At 33.5% G+C, this 19,214-nt stretch overlaps 1 protein-coding gene across 3 annotated transcripts in view; it reads left to right on the forward strand.

Annotated features, from left to right (window-relative positions):
• LOC123538982 (innexin unc-9-like) overlaps positions 1–19,214 on the forward strand; it is a 403,290-nt gene that overhangs the window by 237,676 nt on the left and 146,400 nt on the right. Inside the window, exon 1 of one of the 3 annotated variants that reach the window (XM_045323423.2) lies at positions 6,445–7,766. The exons of the other annotated variants lie outside the window; for them this stretch is intronic. Coding sequence (XP_045179358.1) covers positions 7,555–7,766 — 212 coding nt within the window. The 5' untranslated portion in view covers positions 6,445–7,554. Of the gene's footprint in view, positions 1–6,444; positions 7,767–19,214 lie in introns of those variants that run through there. 3 annotated transcript variants of the gene reach the window in all.

The raw sequence follows: 19,214 nt of genomic DNA on the forward strand, positions 1-19,214 counted from the left end.
AAATTTAAACTGTATTTGTATGCATATAGATGTATTGTGTATTCAAATCAGTTGCTTATATCGTCTACCCCTTTTGAGGTATTATAAATCTTGCATATCATCCATTTGAATACAGAATACAGCAGGATCAGAGAAACAATATTTGAAAAGAGAAGAAACAATATTTGATAATTTTCTTAGTCTACAAAACGAAGCAAACTAAAACCCCTGGAAGCATTCGACAACCCTAAGGGAACCATAGCCGCACTGGAGTTTGTTTAAAGGGCAATTTACATAATATCACAATATGAACAATTTAATACCAAACAATCTAAAACGCTTGAACATTACGCCAAATAGCTTTAAAACTGTTTTAATGATACTCTATACAGAATTATACTTGAACAGTTTGTTATTAAGACTTGTGAATATTACAGCGAATAGCTATAAAGTATTACTGTCAGTCAAACGGATTTTGTAAATATAATTTGCATCAAAATCTGGAAAAGTGAAGACTAACAGAAGTTTCTTGTTGAAATAGATTTATCATCGATTTAAAAAGTAGCTATTTGTTATTTTACTAACGATTTACTTGCCTTTCCAAACATTATTTCACATATTGTTACGTCAAAGGTACGGATTTTATTAAACAGATATTTTACAAGCTCATGACGTAATAAATTAACATCCATTGGCGTTTATGTTGAAATCACGTGACGTTATGTCACGTGCTTTTTGACGGGCAGTATGCCGTCCATGGTACGATTTATCGGTGAATTTGCTGGTCCTGCGGCTGATCTTGGATCTGGTTTGACATCCGGGCATTTAGGACGGCGAAGAAGCTCAATTAGGAGAGGTTCGGAATCGGGGGATACCTTACAGCACACAATACATTTGACTTCTCATTCATCGACACCAAGTGCGCATGAATCTGTAGGTGACAGTACAGGAGCACATCTGTAAGTTAATAAAATAGTCCCTTCGTATGTTCCATTTAGAAAAACTTCAAGTCCAGTATTTTTCTTTTTTGAAATATAGATGAGATTGTTGATTTATTTAGAAACATTAAAAAGGTAAATTTCCTGTTTTAAATATATAGTCTATTGTATATTTTCGTCAGTCAGAAAAATGAGAAACGAATATTTATAAATTCATTTATATCAGAAAAGTCAGCTCAGTTCAAAATACGAATAACAAATCAATGTTCTAATAATGATAGACTTCACAATATATGCTAATTTGCATGTAAATGTACTTGATGGCATTGCAGGTAAAAATAATAGAATGAGTAAGAGGGAAAGGATTTGAGCAACCGGTGTATGTAATTCGAGTTATAACCAGTTAGACGCAGCTTTAATGATAACATGGTGTAAATATGTTACAATTTAACAACACTTACGTACTTTCAAAAAAAGCCAAGCGCACAGAGCTACGTCATAATTTTCTATTTCTATTAGCTCCGAAGTTTACTACAAGTAGAGAGAATTTATACGAACTTATCATCACCACAATATACCAAACCAATTACGGCAAAGAGCTTATCAGTACAAACGAGCGTGCACATGTCACACCAAGTCCACTAACCCAATAAGATTAAATTTGCGTCGATGCTGCTTTATATACACAACCGAATTATACTTCACATTTGCACTGGTTCAACATTTGCATATAAACTCAAATCTCTGTTATCATGTCTCACAAATTAGTAGTGACATTTTAATCTTTTTAACTGATTGGGACCAGAGAAGCTATATCTTATCTCTCTGAAAGTTAATACACTGAATTCATATAGTTTGTATTTTGGGATATAATCAAATTCATAAATACGATGTATATATAATATTAACTGACGAAATCAAAACTTTCGTGATGTGTGTTAATTTCTAGTTGCTCTGACATGCACTGCTTTCAAACGCTTTTCTTTTTATTGCTATTATTTTTATGATCAACAAGCTAGCTTTTTTTTCCATGGTAAAAAAAATATTTTTCAGACTAATTGAAAACCGTTGGGACCGCCATTTGTTATTTAGGAAATGTAAAGAGGAAAGGTAAATTTTACAGATACTATTCAAGCTGAGCGATTATAAACACTAAATTCTTCGGGCAATGTCAGCTTTTGAAAAGTAACCAGAATTGTATGTCTTCGTTGATTTTCACATATTAATTATTCTCAAACTATAACAAAAAAGAAAATACCTATTGTATATTATAAATCATTTTTTTATCACCAGACGTATGTCTTTTAGCAATCAAACAGTTTATGTAGGTTTTATACTGTGCACTTAACAGGATATTTGGAGATTTTTCATCTATCAGAAAAGGCAGATGTCTGCAAAACTTCCATATGTAATGATTTCTTTTTTCGACATCGCCCTGTGTTTATATCAAATTAATATCAAAGGCGATATACCACACGTCTCCTTAAGTGACCAATATTCGCGATGTCCTCAATATATGTATTTACCACTTCCCAGTAAATACTTCCATTCCTCGATGTCTTACCATCAGCGTGCTATCAGAGTGTTGGAAATTTCTTTTTTAACATAAAATTAAAAGACATCATGACGTAAACTTGAAAGACTATAAGTCTACCGTTGAAGTCGAACCATTCTAGATTATAACGTTATAATTATACGTCAGTTGGAAAACTTTAAAGTAAATGGTATGCAATGGTACTTACTTCAAAGCCTTCATATTTAAAACGCCCATAACGTTATCGACGGTGTAAAACAAACCATATATGCAAGTTAAGCTTTTACACACAAAATACCTTTTTCTCTGCGATTCTGGCAGAAATTTGTGTAATAACAAGTTAGTGCGTATAGCAAATAACTGTGATGAAATGAAACATAAACGAGGTGAATTCTTTTGTAATTATATAGGCTTAATTTTTCCGATAAGCCTGTATAATTATAATTCTGATCTCTCTGTCGTGGGGGCTTTGTCTCACTCTGCCCCTCTGGTCAGATCGTTCTGTGTCTGTACTAGTAGAGGATGAATTATGCGCCCTGCATATTTGGCTGCATTTGAACTATGTAAAGCGCCTTTGAACGTGAAATTGATCATGAAAAGGGCGCTATATAAATCTGGTATAATAATAATAATAATGTATTGCATGAATTACTGAACGACGACAATGACACAATATTCCAGAAACTCATTGGTAAACACTTGAAAAAAAAAGTTCATAAACACGTTTTAAGAATTGCCATTCGATATGTTGTTTCATGTATGTACTTTGTTTACAAAGATGATTAATTTATGCAAAAATTCAATTAATAAGGGAATAAATGTAATTATTGCATCTTACAAATATTTTCTGTAATGAAGATAGATTCTCTCCACATGTAAATAAACAAGTTAATTAGGATTCAAAGTGAAAACTTGAACTAATCTCATTGCAATTTATATAGTTTGCACAAAATTGTTTGTTAATATTCATTCTCATCTTTAATTTAGGTTGTGATTAACATGTATATCACTGAAAAGTGGAAATAAAGAGTATATATAATACGACAGGAAGTGTTACATATACATGTATTATCTTAACATTATACCAAACTCATTTTTATAAGCTTTAAGATATTCACTGTCTCATATAGTCTATTTAACAAACAAAGATACTTATATAAAAGTGTTATTTAATATTTACCTAAACACGTAGTGAAACTTCTTGTCTTTTATAAAAAAAAATAGTGTTAACCTTGATAATGAAAGATTTCATTTACTTTAAAGGTGCGTTGTTGATCTGGTATCGATTAAGACATGAAAGAAAGAGAGTGTTTACCTACGTGATTATTTTCTTTTTTCTTCAAGCAATTAACTGAACAAGTCCAAATCAAATGTTAAATTCCAGCTGCGCACCTAATAATCTCTCATAGCTGCAAATCATTAGAAAAGCAAATTTAGCGCTGCGTACATTCTGACAGAATATTTCCAGGAATATATGACATTAAACTGTTTTATAGTGGCGCTGCTAAATTTAAGTGCTGATAATATGTCAAAACCGTGTATGTGTAAAAAGGTAATTAGTAACGCAGATTGTCAACCAGATGCTATTTGCAGCGACACGAATATTGTACACTGCATGCTGTATAAAAGTATAGAACGTGTCATATTTAGATTTTATCAAAGGTTCTAATAGATTCAACGTTCGTAAACTTTTAAGACAGAGAAACGATATATATCTTGAGATATGCCAGTGTTGCATGTTGTACATTTCGTTACCTGTCACGAACACTGTTTTGCTTGGTTTTAAAGCATTTCTTACAAATTTTATTAAAATATTTTTTTCATTTATTAATTATTTTATTATTCGTCAACGCCAATAAAAACTACACACATTCATGACGGCAATTTGCGATTGTCTTCAATGAATATTTATATAAACGTTCAAGCATGTTGTGTATAATTCAGTCACATATCTCAATATGAAATTTATATGAATTATACCAGAAGAAATAATACACAATGTTAAATCATTTAAAAAGACTATTATAAAACTTATTAAGTGAAACTAGTTCCAAAATCTGAAATTATGTATCCGACAAAATGTATGAAGATAGGAGAACCGTTTTTTTTTTTTTTTTTTTGTTATTTGTAAACGAGTCTTGTAGCAAGTTCGCAAGATAAAAACCAAGGATAGATATCCCGAAGAAATATAAACATGAGAGGGGAGTCTTTGGAAGCATTAAGCACAACAAATGCAAACAGAGACACAAACCGACACTAAAAAATTGACCCTGTTGTGGAAATACATAACAGAGTGGTCGCTTCAAATAACCATCAAAATATACATTTTATCATAGTGTTAATATTATACAAATGGTAGGCAATATGGGAAGAGGTGAAAGAGGAGGTGTTTTGGGAACACAACCAACAAATAAAGCATCACACAATACTTATTTTACTGTATGAATAAACATAAGTTGAATGTAGAGACACCGACTTTCAACGTTAACTCTTATAAAGGGAACTGAAAGTTTTAACACGTTTGGTTATGCCAAATTTCACACTTTTCCTTATTCAACTTGACGTACGGAACAAAACAAAAGAAAAAATCCCGCTGATAACAGCATATTGTTACAAAAGATGTAAAGACCAATAAAACTTAACAAATTCACGGAAGCTTTTGCGGTACTGCAACAGAAGATGCAACACATATCATACGTAAAATCAATCTGACTAAAGTACTTGATCTTCTAAACGAAGATCTGAGAACGACCCATTCACATTCGTCTTCTGTATATTTTGGATTTCCAGTATTGCTATTTTTATTTTATCCAATCAGACGACATGTTCGAATGTCAAAGAGTAATAAAAATTTGCAGTTATTCCAGGGCTCGAACCCAGGACCCCTCGCTTACAAAGCAAGTGGCCTACCGACTGAGCTAACCGGCTATCTGAATAATTATGACATAAAAATTGTAAATATCAAAAGTCAAGGCTACAGGTAGATTTCCAAGATGTTGTAAGTTAGGCTCTGATTGGCTAGCGAAAGGGTCGTCAGAACGAGGCAATGAATAGGTCGTTCTCAGATCCTATGCGTAGCGTAATAGGATATGTACTTTAGTCAGATTGACGTAAAATAGAACTGCAATTCTGATCAATGCCATTCTCTAACAGAGAGCTTTACAATCATCACGAACGTATATCACCAAATAAAGCCTACCAGTTAAACTCAATCATTGCCCGTTATCTTAGCATCACTCTATGCTTCCCAATGCAATACGCTCCCAGAAGATACATTGAAATTATTCAAATTTAGTTTCAGATTTTTACACAGTAAGGCAAACCGTAACCATTCGTAATATATTTGCCAGTAATTGTCTAGGCATGCACGCCGAGGGAAACACGTTGGCTTATCTTTATGTTTGAACACAGTCTCTCATCTGATCATAAAAAAGAATCCTTGGCTTAAACATTTTAGACAAAGTACTCTTTTCCACTTTACTTCAATCATGTATTAAATTCATAAAACTGCATTATGGAACTTTGTATTTTCGGATGATCTTGAATATAAAAGCAAAGTGCACTTCAGGTATTTCGAAAATGAGCTTTTGAATTCAAAACTATATGTTGCTTACATACGGAAAACAAATTCCTTCTTACCAAGGTGAAGTCTCAAGTGTGTCAAATTGCTCTACAAACATCAACCTCACGTGCATGTTAAATATATTAAGTGAAGTTTATGATGGGAAAAATTGATGTTTATAGTTTCAGTCTATCCAGTTAGTAAAATAAATACATGGCTAAGATAAATGTATACAGACTGAACACAAATCAAACTTTAGAAACCTATTAACATGCAAGTAAACGAAGCTACATTATTATACCAAATTATACAGAGAACAGGTAACGATTACCTTTCACTTTTACTTTGGGGTTGAGCTTATTTTTTTATGCTTTTGAACTTGGCATTAAAATCGTGCAGTTATAAACACTCGATGCATGTGTTAGCGGATAAGACTTTGTGTTACGTATTACCCAGGATGAATTGTTAATATAACATGGCAAGCTATTCTTGGAGAAGGAGTTTAACTGACAGTTTTACGTGGAACTTTTGTGCAAATCCAGGTACCTGTTATAATTAGACAATCCTCGAGGAACTTTTCTTTATTTAGTTTATGATGTAAAGAGAATGTCAAACTTACCGATTTGTTGTGACTGACGAATAATAAATTGTTGCAGAAGTTCGAACAGTGGAGAAGTTATCGTTGGCTTCTTCTTAAAGATAATAAATTATTCGTGATATCTTATACCCTGTACAAGGAAATAAAAACGACATTTCAAATATTTAATTAATTGTTTGATTTTTGTGTTTGATGTTTATTATGAAATGGAAATACGAGCTGAATGTGAATGTGTAATAAATTAGTAAATGTTTGTTTTATTTCGAAATGTAAATCTGTTTTATGTAAAATGGTACAGTTTTCATTATAATGGAGTTCTTAAGATTTATTTATTCTTAGTACTACCTTTCTGCAAAAATACTTATTCAACGGAAATATTAATAAATACGTTGTAACAGATGCCTTCAGATCTTAGAAGAGTCGATTGTGAAAATGTTTTTATTAAATTCATGGAAACTGCAACACTGATTAAAGTATCTTCTTAACCCAGCTGTAACAGTTTTGCTGTTCCAGGGATGACCTTCTGATTATGTACAGTGCTCGTCTCATTTTCAAAGCATGCAGCGTTGTCAAACTTTCTTTGAAATGATTTAACACTGGTTTGCCATTTGAAAATTGTGTAAAATCTATTCGAGGTGACACGTTCAATTTGAAACACAAGACGTTGCTAGCGTATTTTACAAGTGTTGCGTGTAGCTTACCATTTTAGCCTTTTGGCACTAAGTAATAAGTATATTGAAACATACCTTTTTAACGTGATTTTCTCCATCTTTGTTCGTTAAAGAAGATATATGCCAAAGATTTTCGTACATATCGTTAGCAATTTAAAGGCAAATACTAGTATTCCTTTAATATTATTTGTTTACAACCTAATGACGTAATGGATTAACATACATACATTGAAACTACGTGACGTTATGTCACGTGTTTTTTGACGGGCATTATGCCGTCTATGGTACGATTTATCGGTGACTTTGCTGGTCCCGCTAGTGAACTTGGATCTGGTTTGACACCCGGGCATTTAGGACGGCGTAGGAGCTCAATTAGAAGGGGCTCGGAATCAGGAGATAACATACAACATACTATTGCTCTGACGTCACACTCATCGACCCCAAGTGCGCATGAATCTGTAGGTGACAGTACCGGTGCTCATCTGTAAGTTGAAAAATAGTTTGTAAATTTGCTCAGATTATAAATACTTTACAGAATATGCTTGGTATCATATTATATTATAATACAAAAGTTACTAATGAAGTTCAAATATCAAAAATAATCTTGAATGATACTTTTTCAGAAATTGAATGTCACACAGTTTAACAATTCCACAATGTACACGATACATTTGGTTTTCTAAGCTTATCACGTCACAAAGTGATTTCCCTAACATTTTTCAGTATATGTATCTTATCTGTTAACCCGTTAAGCAATGCCACATTATAAATATGATAGTATGTATTAAAACAGGTTTTATTTACATCTGCGGATGTTTCTAAATTGATTTTGTACTTGTAGCATTTGAAAATGTTGAGTTCTGCTCAACCCGGGGCTAGAGGGCGTGAACGGTAGCATGCATTTCCACTACCGTCCATGAACAGGCGCAATCAAACTTTCGATTTTGTCGTGTTGAGCGACCTGTGGCGTTTCCACTTTTCTGTTTTATTTGTTACTTTTGTATAACAGCAAACACGAATCGTCTTTGTTAATAGTTAACACTTCTCTAGTATATTTAATAAATATCAAACTATTTAGACTAGAAACAGTTATAAATTATATACATGCTTCATTTGCTGAAGAATAGTTCGCATTTGTAACTTTGGTTCTGTAAGCTATTTCCTGTTAGAGTTGATGTGAGATTATACATATGTTTTTGGCAAAACCGAAATAGCATGTTATTCCCAGTCCCGTCAGAGATTTCTCCGTGTTTGAATTTTCCATCCAAAGAAATGTCAGATTTTTTGTTCTAAACGAACTAAGGGTGTTGAGATATGCAACACAATAGCTAATAGAAAAGGCGGCGTCAAGTTATTGAATCACGACTTCAAACCTCTTTGAATGTTTTATCAAGTTTGCTTTTGCCCGTATTTTCATGGTTTTAAGGTTTTAGTTTCTTGGCATATGTTTGTATTTTCTGCGATGCATACACACATGTATTTGTTTGTACAACTGTTCATCAACCATCCGCTTTATTTGTTATATTATCTTTTCTCCGAAGTTTATAAGTGAGTATTAAAAGATCTACGAAGACACTATAAAGACATCTATAAAACACTGAAGTTCTATGTATAGAAGTAACAACATTTTGTGCCATCTTGAATATCACCATAGAAAGAGAAACCTTGTATACATAGACTTAAGACTTTCTAGTTGTGTGAAATATTTAACTGACATGCACTGCAACCGCGAAAAGCGTATGTAAACAAGGAAGGATACTTGACATGAAAATATTCATAACTGTTTTAAATATTAGATTAACTATATCATGCTTTGTATCAGCTTCTTTTCAGTATGAATTAATCAATTTCTACCTTCAGTAGCATTTATATTGTTTGATTATACTTGTACTTTGGCAGTGTCGGTATAACAAGTTATTTTTAGTCCCGACAGAGAAAATACGTTTCTCTACGCTTGAAAATTTCGCCATAAGCAATGCTAGTGGTTTGCCTATGCGAGCTGAGGGTGCTAAAATATGCAATAAGATTGATGATCCAATTGAACATTTGTGACCGGCTGTGGTTCGGCTTTGAAATCGATTGAAAAGGTTCGCAAACACATCTTGGCGGCAAAGTCACGGTTTTCAATGATTCCCCTGTTTGTGACTTGTTTGTGACATGTGACATTACGATCTTTCCAATATACTTTGAGGTGTCATTTAAATTATCCAAACATTTAAATAGTTCTAAAACGTTTTCAGTATAGGGTTTCTTTTAAAAAAGACAGTCCAGCCTACGACCTATAAGAGTATCTATCAACCCCGTTAGAAAAAAAGGCTGAGAACCGGCATATAAAAACTGACAGTTTCATTATTATTGTGATAATTGCTTTATCCAAGAACCAATTATTTGCTTCTTTATCTTTAACTGATCATGGGTTAAAAAAATGTGAGATTATATAGTTATTTCGACTTTCTCAGCATGTGCCTAGATTCCGTGTTCATGACTTATCTAATATCCTTCCATATTTTGTCTACTGCAGTCAAACGTACTCAAACATGCACCAAATTTATTACCCGGGACTGATTGTATAAGTCTCTGTTCTGACGTCGATGTTTACTGTTTGTATCTTGCTAGTGGAGCTTTTCTTTTAACTCTGTGACATATTTTTATCATCCGTTTACGGTTTAGCTTACCTAGTATTTTTGTTTCAAAACATTACTTTTCTTTTCGATTTCAAGTTTTGATCAGTATTAGTCAGTTTATGTTCAGATATTAATAAATTTGTTTCAAGAATGGTTTTGCTTTGATAAAAATTCTCTTCAGTTCCTCGGAATCGTGAACAATTCGACATGGATATGGCCTTTGCTTTATACTGATTTCAATCTCCCTTTATTGCGTAAAACATAGATTCACTGTCTAAATCCATTTAAGAACTCGGTTAAAGAAGATATTTAAAGATAATCAGTGATTTGACATTTACTTCCGTATTGATTGTTTCTGAGAGGTTATAAAGTAATCAGTTACCACCTGAAGAAAAGGTAACAAGAAAAGGTCTAAGAGAATTCTACATTATCAAGGATTCTCATCCGCTATGGTATGATAAACATGTGTATATACAAGCTGTTACTTTATCTTTCGATTTTTATTTAAAAGTAAATAAAGTAAGCTTCAAAAGTGTGCTAACGAGTTTTTTTATTCATATTGTCTCCAGTATTCGAAAAATACCGGTCATTCTCATGCAGATGATTATGTTAGATCATGTTTCTTGCCTACAGTTACTATCATTGTTTTTTTTATAAAAATAGTATAAATTAAGAAAATCCTCATGCACGACGACGTCATAAAATTATATCAGATTATGAGGTCAGTATGTGCACATGTAGTTTATCGTCATTTATAACGTTTGCTAAATATATTAGCCTTTAAGTTTTTGCGAGTTTGAAAAGAATTGCTTTAAACTATTTAACATAGAGATAAGAATAATTCCATTTTCACAGTGTCATAATCACATGGCATAGACAAATTGATTTAACGTCCGCTAGTATTTAAATATTGGATGAATTATCATTTACTGTCTGTCTTATATTCATTTGTCGTAGAACATTTGATATTTCTGAGTCATATTTATCATTCTGTAAGTAAGCAACCAATTAGAATGTAATTTCATGAATTTCCGTTCATTTTGTATAATTTCTTATCGTTTAACGAAATTTTGGCTTTTACCAATTAAAACACATATTAGTACTTAGGATGTTACACACAGTTTATTTCCTATGAGAATATTATTTAATTTACATCATTCTTTTCATTTTTGCTGCTGGCACAGAATGATTCTTCATCAATAATTGGCATGTATTATTTAAGTCTCAATACTTGATGACAAGTATGATTTTATTCTTTCTATAATCATTTGAAGTTGCTCTATGTTTAACATTGCAAGAAACTTCTTGTTGTTAATTCAAATTTACAGTCGTCGTTTTTGAATGGCCTTAAACACTCATAATGTCTTTGTTTAAAATGTGGCTGTCACGTTTTCCGCAATTAACATAACATATACTAATTATGTCTCCCCCAGGAGACATATTGTTTTTGCCCTGTCCGTCCGTCCGTCCTTCCGTCCGTCCGTCCGTACGTCACACTTCGTTTCCGAGCAATAACTGGAGAACCATTTGACCTAGAACCTTCAAACTTCATAGGGATGTAGGGCTGCTGGAGTAGACGACCCCTATTGTTTTTGGGGTCACTCCATCAAAGGTCAAGGTCACAGGGGCCTGAACATTGAAAACCATTTCCGATCAATAACTAGAGAACCACTTGACCCAGAATGTTGAAATTTCATAGGATGATTGGTCATAAAGAGTAGATGACCCCTATTGATTTTGGGGTCACTCCGTCAAAGGTCAAGGTCACAGGGGCCTGAATATTGAAAACCATTTCCGATCAATAACTAGAGAACCACTTGACCCAGAATGTTGAAACTTCATAGGATGATTGATCATGAAGATTAGATGAACCCTAACGATTTTGGGGTCACTCCGTCAAAGGTCAAGGTCACAGGGGCCTGAACATTGAAAACCATTTCCAATCAATAACTAGAGAACCACCTGACCCAGAATGTTGAAACTTGATAGGATGATTCATCATAAAGAGTAGATGACTCTTATTGATTATGGGATTACTCCATCAAAGGTCAAGGTCACAGGGGCCTGAACATTGAAAACTATTTCTGATCAATAACTAGAGAACCACTTGACCCAGAGTGTCGAAACTTCATAGGATGATTGTACATGCAAAGTAGATGACCCCTATTGATTTTGGGGTCACTCCATTAAAGGTCAAGGTCACAGGGGCCTGAACATTGAAAACCATTTTTGGTCAGTAACTTGAGAACCACTTGACCCAGAATGTTGAAACTTAATAGGATGATTGGTCATAAAGAGTAGATGACCCTAACGATTTTAGGGTCACTCTGTGAAAGGTCAAGGTCACAGGGGCCCCGAACATTTAAAACCATTTCCGGTCAGTAACTTGAGAACCACTTGACCCAGAATGATGAAACTTCGTAGGATGATTGGTCATGCAGAGTAGATGAACCCTAACGATTTTAGGGTCACTCCGTTAAAGGTCAAGGTCACAGGGGCCTGAACATTGATAACCAGTTCCGATCAATAACTTGAGAACCACTTGACCCAGAATGTTGAAACTTCATAGGATGATTGAACATGCAGAGTAGATGACTCCTATTGATTTTGGGGTCAGTATATTAAAGGTCAAGGTCACAGTGGCCTGTTCATGTAAAATCATTATTTGGAAATAACTTGAGAACCACTTGATCTATAATGTTGAAACTTAATAGGATGATTGGACATGCAGAGTAGATGACCTCTATTCATTTTGAGGTCACTTGATCAAAGGTCAAGGTCACAGGAGCCTGAACAGTGACTTGAGAACCACTAGGCCACGAGTGTTGAAATTTAGCGGGATGACTGGACATGCCAAGTAGATGATCCCTATTGCAGCCAACCATCAGTGTCTCTTTGACTTTCGCTCCTGACCCCTATTTACTTCTTGCCTATAGGACTTTGCATTGGGGGAGACATGCGCTTTTTTACAAAAGCATTTTCTAGTTTGGTGTTAAATTCGATTTTTGATTATTGTTTTCTCTAATATTTGTCAAAGGTTTGAATATTAATGAAAATAGTAGAATGTTTTATTGAATATGTTGCTTTTGATTACCTCCCTTTATGGCTTTAACTAGAACAGTTCGTGTGCAGTTTTAAAAGTAGCACTTTTCTAGGCATGTTATTATGCATAACACCTATTTGGACAGCTGTTTTAACTGCTTTTATATAGAATTTAAAGCCTTATGGAACTTTAAGAACTAATAATAGATTTTAGAATTTAGTTTTTACTGTTCGCGTCGTGTCCTACTTTTATGGTATTACCTGGGAGATGACACGGTTTGCAGCACATTTGTTCAATAAATTACCTTTATTCTAAATTGAGTAACATGTTTCAAATCGTGCATGATACGTTTTCATGAATGAACACACAGTCAAACCTGTGTTAAAGACCACCTCTGAACAGAGACCTCCTGGCTCTAAAGACATCATATTTTGTTTCCCGTTTTAACATTTACAGTGTTGCCACCTCCCAATAAAGACCACATTTTGGCTCTCCCAAGAGTGGTCTTTATAGACAGGTTTGACTGTATTTACATTCAAACGTATTTACAGAAAACTTTTGCAAAACGTTGCGTCGCATTATTTTTGTCAAGAGGCTGATTTAGTACTTTTTTGAATTTCATCGGTCAGTTTGAACCGGAATTTACTATTGTCTTACGTCAAGTGCATATGTAAAAATAAAGTTAAAATCAAAAATATTACATCTGCTTTAATTTATAGTAATACACAACATAGAATAGATTTGATATGAATGCCTTCACGAGATAAGAAAAAACTGATGAATCAGAGATGAAATCGTCCACTTATTCCTTATCAATAATGAATTTTCAAGTAGTTTGAGTGTCAGTAGTTTTTTTTTGTTTTAACCCTAGCGTACACATACAACTGGTTTCATTGTAGCTTAGAAAATCTTCTATATTTACCTTTACCTAAGCTAATGTATATATCAGTATGAAGGCATATTGGAACGGGCTAAGAATTGCACAAATCGATTCACATCAGGGGTCATGAGCTACTACCTCTTCGTGTGTTTAATAAAATGTTATTTAAGATGTTATCGTTTATTTATGTTACCGTTGTAGTGGCTATAGTTATTGTTGTTATCGTTGTTCTTGTTGCGTGTGTTTCACTTGCTTAATTTTTTCACTTAATATATAAGTACAATGTAGTGATAATTTTCCATGAAATAAAGATTTTCAAATTTTCAAAGGAAAACATGTGGTGTTGCTCAAGGGTCATCACCGTTCAGGTGGGAAAATTGACAATATCCAAATCGAAATCGTCTTTTTTATCATATATTTCTGTTTCTAAATTACCATTCACAGTAATTGATAAATGTAAATGCAAAAATAACGCTTCTAAATCTGGGCATAAGCTTTATTAAATTGTTGTTATCTTTTAAAAAAAGAACATGAGTTTGTCCATTTCTAAAATACACTGGTTGTTGATATTTAAAACATCATCAAGGTATCTCGAGAAACATGATATCTCATTGTAAACATTCTTAATATTATACTACCGTCAGATTATTATAAGCGAAGCCAATTTTACAAAAGCGGACTAGATGTTTCAGTGAAAACAAGAATGTACAGTTGTATTCGTACGTCAAAGTTAATTATCCATTTCTGACGACTGATGTTCAATCTAAAGGAAGATAAATTGAAAAGTTACATTTAGCTGAATCTTAAGCCTTGGAAGTTGTTGATAATAAGAACTCATATCTATTATCTATGCATTAAAGATCTCTCTAAATTTGCGCTAATTAGTGTTAATTGGCATTCATCGAGTTTCTGGTATTATCAATTTGTCAATTTGCAGAACAAAAAGGAAATTGTCAGACTGGATTCCCAGGGGTCTGAATCTTGACTGTTAGACAGCTATCTACAAATTGAGTGTTAAATGTGAGCGATAAGTTATATAACCATGTTTTGCATTATTTTGTTATCATTTTAAATGAATGATTTTCTTTTAGAATTTCATTAACTATCACAACAACAGTTTTAATTTCCTGTATTGACCGTAAGAAGTTTCCCTTTGTGTTCTCTACGTTGTGATATTTCCTCGTGTAGCTCATTCAATAATTCTGTAAAAGAATTGCACTTAAGCCAATGCTTAGTGGTCTGAGGTGTCTTGCATTTTTTTACCTCTCGTCGTTTGTTGTAACTAGTGATGTTTAGTTTAAACAAATTTTATTTCATCAAACTTATTTCAATCACTCTCTAGATCCTTTTCCCAGAAACCCCAGTATCGGAGATTGTGTATTATATTAATATGTACATTAACGTTTCATTTACTACTTTTAGTTGCAATTGTCTGCTATATCAATGATTTTCATGTTGATATTGCGGTTTGAAGACATAGGGATATCAGTATAAAGCCTATAAACAAACTGCGAGCTGACTTTTGTCGGATGGAAACTGCAACCCCACGATAATAAAGATCAAGATATACTTTTACGATGATTTCTTTTTATGTCAAGTATATACTATTCACCTGTGTTGATTTAAAATGTAATCCTGATTTGAGCTTAGCTGAAGGGTGTATACAGATCATTTTATTTTGTTAGACGGAATTTTGAAGTCTCGTTACAACCTTATATACATTTATTTCGTACACGAAGAGGCATTTAGTGTGATTATTTTTTAGAAGTTTAGCAATTGACATATTCTAATATATAAAGAACAATTATTTCTTTAAGCGTAAGATCTAAACGTTTTTCATCGAAACGAATACCAGATACTAGATATTTTTCACATGTCGCGGAGTCACCGAAAAGATAAATTGTTTATTTATTTCAAATACAAGACTCTAATGACTGAACTCCTTTCGATAATGACAAGTTTTGATTAATAATTATACAAAAAGGTATGGTTTATCGAATCTGAGTCCGGCAATCTAAATTATACTGCTTTGCAATACTACCGACAGCCGAAGCAGTCATGGTTCGAAGGTTTCTGTGGCTTTGCTCCTGTCAAGTCGTTGATAATTGCTTCACACATATAACTTTATCCTCTTACTTTCTTAACACTCTCATTATTTTCAATAGGAATCAATTTGTTTAGTATAATAATAGATGGAAATTTTCCATCGATAAGCATGTCGTTGTCGCTTAATGCCGTCAATCAGCAAACACACAAGACTTCGACATTGCCAAGGTTATTTTACCAGTTTGAGGGAACCGAAGCAAACATCATATTAACTTTGGATAAAAGTGTTATTTTTCAGCGGTGTTTCAATTATCTGGCAAACCCTTTAGATATCCTACTATATACCTTAACGTATAATGTTTAGAAATGTTTCATTGGTTTGTTTTGTTTATAAAATACTTTCTGGTAAGTTTAGTAAATAGTAAATAATTGCTAAAATGGTTGTTTGCAGATAAACTATTTCGTGCAAGAGAAAGCGTAATGTTATACATACAAATGTATATGTTTTGGCGAAGTTAAAGTAACATGCTATTCTCAGTCTCAGCATAGAAACGGTTTCCCTAACAACATTTTTCTTTGATATTGAAAGAACCTTGATTCAAGTTAACAGAATAAAGAAGCAAAATTGTCTGGATGTTTGACTGTTGTACCTGAGCGGTATAGTCACGGTTCTAAAATTTTAGCTCCTTTGCATATGTTTTCTGTGGTGCATATTATTCTGTTTAACTGTTCATTTACAACTTCACTTTACTTCTAATATTACCTTCATTGTTTTGTCTACGAAATACGTTTATTAAAGTCGTATGTGGGTACTATTTCTATAAAAATATCAACAGACTATTTCTTAATTACGCATATTCGGACTTGTGATGATAATCTTGAATAAAATTTTGTGCAATCTGTTAATACCACTGCAAAAAATGTACACTAATGCTTAAAACAGTTCCGTCTGTATTAAATAAACTTTTTTACAACAGCAGGCTAATACATGCTTTATACAATGTATCTGTGTTTTAACGAGTAAGTTTCTACATTGAGCGGTATTGTGTGCTTATTTTGAGAATATATACATATTGACGTGCCTCTGTTTTCTTCAGTATTAAGTACCAGAGATTTGTGAGATGACACATAATATGCTTTGGCAACGTCGACATTAAAGTTATTTTCAGTCCCGTCCTGGCGAATAATTTTCTCCGCGATTTTCGTTTTCACCCAAAGAATTGCCACTTGTTTATCTTAATGAGCTAGGAGTGTTGAAATATGTAACAAGGTTGTTGATCGAAACTAATATTTGTGACTGCCTATGCAGAATCAATGAGGAAGTCTCGGCTTTGAAATCGATTCAGTTGCTGGCAATCGCATCTGGGCGTCTCAGTCACGGTTGTTTAGATTTGCCGATTTGTAATATAGGGTTAAGTTTACTGCAATTATGTTATTTCCAACAGTATATGAGGTTTTTAATGGTCCCATTTGTTTGACGGCGATGGCGTTAATATCATTGAAAGCCTTATACACTGTTTTAAAACCCCCAGTTACAACGTGCTTAACTCTATTTTAAGCTCTCAGTCTGTTTTAAAGTTAATTTCCATAGTTAATTTGATAAAGTCTGTGTTAGAATAAGCCCGACTTTAATCTCTTGGCCATTTCCTTCTCAGATGCTAATGCAACAGGCTTCTATTAGTATTTAATAACACTGCGTAGCCAAAACAAGTTAAAGACCTAGATTGTCGCGTGTTAGTAACGTCACTCTGTTACGTCACTTACTTAGAAAAATAGGTCATATTAAACTTACATTGTTTACAAGTCTATTAGATTCATGTGTATTGCTAATAATCTGATGAATTCACTAGATACTTGTTAAAATACTTTTTTTATCCCTTTTGAATATAAAGTGATTGCTATCGTTAAAACATTAATCATAATATAGAAATTTTGACTGAGGCTTACAATATATAATTGTATTTACCCGCCTCGTTTTCGGCCCTGTATGCTTTGCATCATGATCATGTGGAAAAATGAATTTAATAAAATTCTTCAAGAGAAGATTTAAGGAAGGAAGCTCCCGCTGTTTTATCAAACACCATTCATTCTCAACTAATAAAATTGTATGTAAACAGATTTTTAATAAGCTGTGATCATAAGTTTTGCCAGAAAATAAATAATGCTCTCACCAAGATGAGTATTTAAACCTCGTTAGAAGCATATTAGACCGGGACTATAAAATGACACTGTTTATTGCTTTATCTGAGAACCAGTTATTTACAGAGTTATGCTTGGATTTTCATTTGTCTGAGATATTGTTTAATTATAGATATATTTTGGCAAGGTCGAAACAGTATGTCACTCTCAGTCTATTCAAACATCCCATCTTCAAGAACGTATCAAAACCTCTCTTGAATAGTCTCAGTTAAGTCGAGTCTGTTATTATTTTGCTTGGTTGTGATCCATGTATGACTTATTGAGCACAAATTATTCTCTCACTCCAACCCCAACAAAATTAAAATAAAGATGAAAGTCGATTTCTAAATGATTCCTGTATATTGAAGTATGCATCAATGTTGATGCTCAGTTTGAACTTTCAAGACTTGTTGAAGTCTCTGCACTGATGTTGACAACATCGTTTTGAATATATAAGAAGAAAACTATAGTATCGTATTAGTCAGAAATTTTAAGTGTTTGTCTTCCGCATTGCTTATCTTGTTTTCACGTTTTAGATTGGCACTTGCCGTCTACAGTTTCAAGATCCTGGTAGTTATATGTAGATTACAGGCGGATTCCGCGTGCTAATAATTTCCCCGATAGTTGTCTGCCCATGCAACAATATATTGCGAATGTGTTACACAGAACCCAGGATCATCTTGCCAATGACTTTCTGTAGTACAGAACCTGTTTGTGTTGATAGATATAAGTGTGTCCAAATTTGAAAGTTTAGTACTCATATCCACACTGTTATAACTACAATGTTTTTATTTTTGCAACCAGTAAAGCAAAACATGTTATTTTTTATTCTGTATGTATTTTGCGAATTGGCCAAACCAATCAATCAAATTTGTAAATATCACCCGACACCATTCTTTAGCTTTCAGCATAATACCGCAACAGTACATTTGATATTTAAATATACTGAGACAATGCAGCAAACAATTATCAATATTTGAGCCGCGCCATGAGAAAACCAACATAGTGCGTTTGCGACCAGCATGGATCCAGACAACCCTGCGCATCAGCGCAATCTGGTCAGGATCCGTGCTGTTCGCTTTCAAACCCTATTGCAATTAGAGAAACCGTTAGCGAACAGCATGTATCCTGACCAGACTGCGCGGATGAGCAGGCTGGTCT

This window comes from Mercenaria mercenaria, chromosome 18 (genome assembly GCF_021730395.1).
Source record: "Mercenaria mercenaria strain notata chromosome 18, MADL_Memer_1, whole genome shotgun sequence".
Lineage (NCBI taxonomy): Eukaryota > Metazoa > Mollusca > Bivalvia > Venerida > Veneridae > Mercenaria > Mercenaria mercenaria.